At 32.6% G+C, this 1,707-nt stretch overlaps 1 protein-coding gene across 1 annotated transcript in view; it reads right to left on the bottom strand.

The window, feature by feature from the left end:
* The window catches only part of LOC106466718 (coatomer subunit alpha-like), a 40,971-nt gene that overhangs the window by 18,179 nt on the left and 21,085 nt on the right, over positions 1–1,707 (bottom strand). Inside the window, exon 7 of the mRNA XM_013927017.2 lies at positions 673–897. Within this exon, the coding sequence (XP_013782471.1) occupies positions 673–897 (225 nt within the window). The remainder of the gene's footprint in view (positions 1–672; positions 898–1,707) is intronic.

The following is a 1,707-nucleotide window of genomic DNA, read 5'->3' as shown; positions in this document are numbered from 1 at the left end:
AAATATATATATATATATATATATATATATATATATATACACACACACACACACAAACAGCAATGCAAGAACATTACAATGATTAGTGAATACCCTCCTTCAAACTTTACTAACTATTATAGTAAGATATTCATGGTATTACATTTTAAAACAAAAAACTTACACAAGATATAAGCGTTAAAATTTACTAAAATGTTTAAACAACATTTTGCTTGCATTTCATGCTCCTCCTTTCAAGAAAAATATTAAAGCATGTAATAAAATCTTATTTATTGTTTGTTTGTTATGGATTTTGTGTAAAGCTACACAAGGGCTATCTGCGCTAGCCCTCCCTAATTTAGCAGTGTAACACTAGAGGGAGGGCAGCTAGTCATCACCACCCACCGCCAACTCTTGGGCTACTCTTTTACCAACAAATAGTGGGATTGACCGTAACATTATAACGCCCCCATGGCTGAAAGGGAGAACATGTTTGGTGTGACGGGGATTCGAACCCGCGACCCACAGATTGCAAGTTGAGCGCCCTAACCACCTGGCCATGCCGGGCCCAAACATCTTATTTAAGTTAAAGTTATAGTTCCCTTCAAAAGCACTGCAGCAAATGCTCACTGAATATTATTATTAATAAAACAAAAATAGATAATTATCAAGAAATATCTCTTATAAACTCACCCATTAGTAAGGGCATATTTGATGTGATTGGAGGTGGTGTAGATGAGAACACCACTGTCTTCCCATGCAGCACTTTTCACTCGAGAGCTTTCCTGGACACTACAGAGCATGTCAAGTCTACGGTTGCAGATGGTCAGTGTGTGTTTACTTAACAAGGCAACATGGCTCATATCGCCACTCCAGGACAGGTACTTCACCTTATTTACTTTAACAGCTGCTAAAGCTCTACAAAAGGACAAATAACCACTAATGAAATCTCTCAGTGATCTTTACAAACTACAATGTCTGATAGCCATTTAACAGTAACCTGTATTGTAGAAAAATATATTCAAAACTTCTGAATTATATGCCAGGTCTAAGAAATATTCACATTTGAAAACATTGCTACATTCAACAAATATAAATTAAAATGGTCTAGCATATTTAATTCAAAATTTTAACATCATTTTTAACTACATACTTCAGTTTCTTAGGATTGTTTTCATTCCAAAAGTTTTTAATTCATAGAAGAAATTATAATACTTACTCAAGGTTAAGCTACGTTTTCCGAAAAAGTTAGAATTAAAAAATAACACTATATTAATTATTCTAAAAATGGTCTAGTTTAAGTGTGAGAAGTACATAAAACAAGTCTACAGTTAAATATGTTAACCCTTTCGAGACAGGTTACGGGTGAAAGGCCACGTCATCTCATTTGTTGACTCGCATTCAAAATTTAATTGAACTACTATTTCATGAATTTATGTCAGTAACTTTGATATCAAACTGTAGTTTATAATTCAAATTTTAGTACTATATATTACTAAATTTCTTAATTTAAAAGCAAATATTAAAAAAACATAGATAAACATCGATTTTTGTGTGTCACGTGGTATGTTGAATGCAGCACTTGTCCAAATTAGATGTTTGTGAAGTCAAGATACTAAGTCTATAGTTTTGACGAATTAGAAACTCAAATTACCAATATAATATAAAATAAGAGCCTCTTATCTCTTTAATTTGGTAAGGTATCGCTCATGTAATAAATCAAATACA

The sequence above is a fragment of the Limulus polyphemus genome, unplaced genomic scaffold (genome assembly GCF_000517525.1).
Source record: "Limulus polyphemus unplaced genomic scaffold, Limulus_polyphemus-2.1.2 Scaffold2358, whole genome shotgun sequence".
Lineage (NCBI taxonomy): Eukaryota > Metazoa > Arthropoda > Merostomata > Xiphosura > Limulidae > Limulus > Limulus polyphemus.
This window is presented reverse-complemented; position numbering and strand designations above follow the sequence as displayed.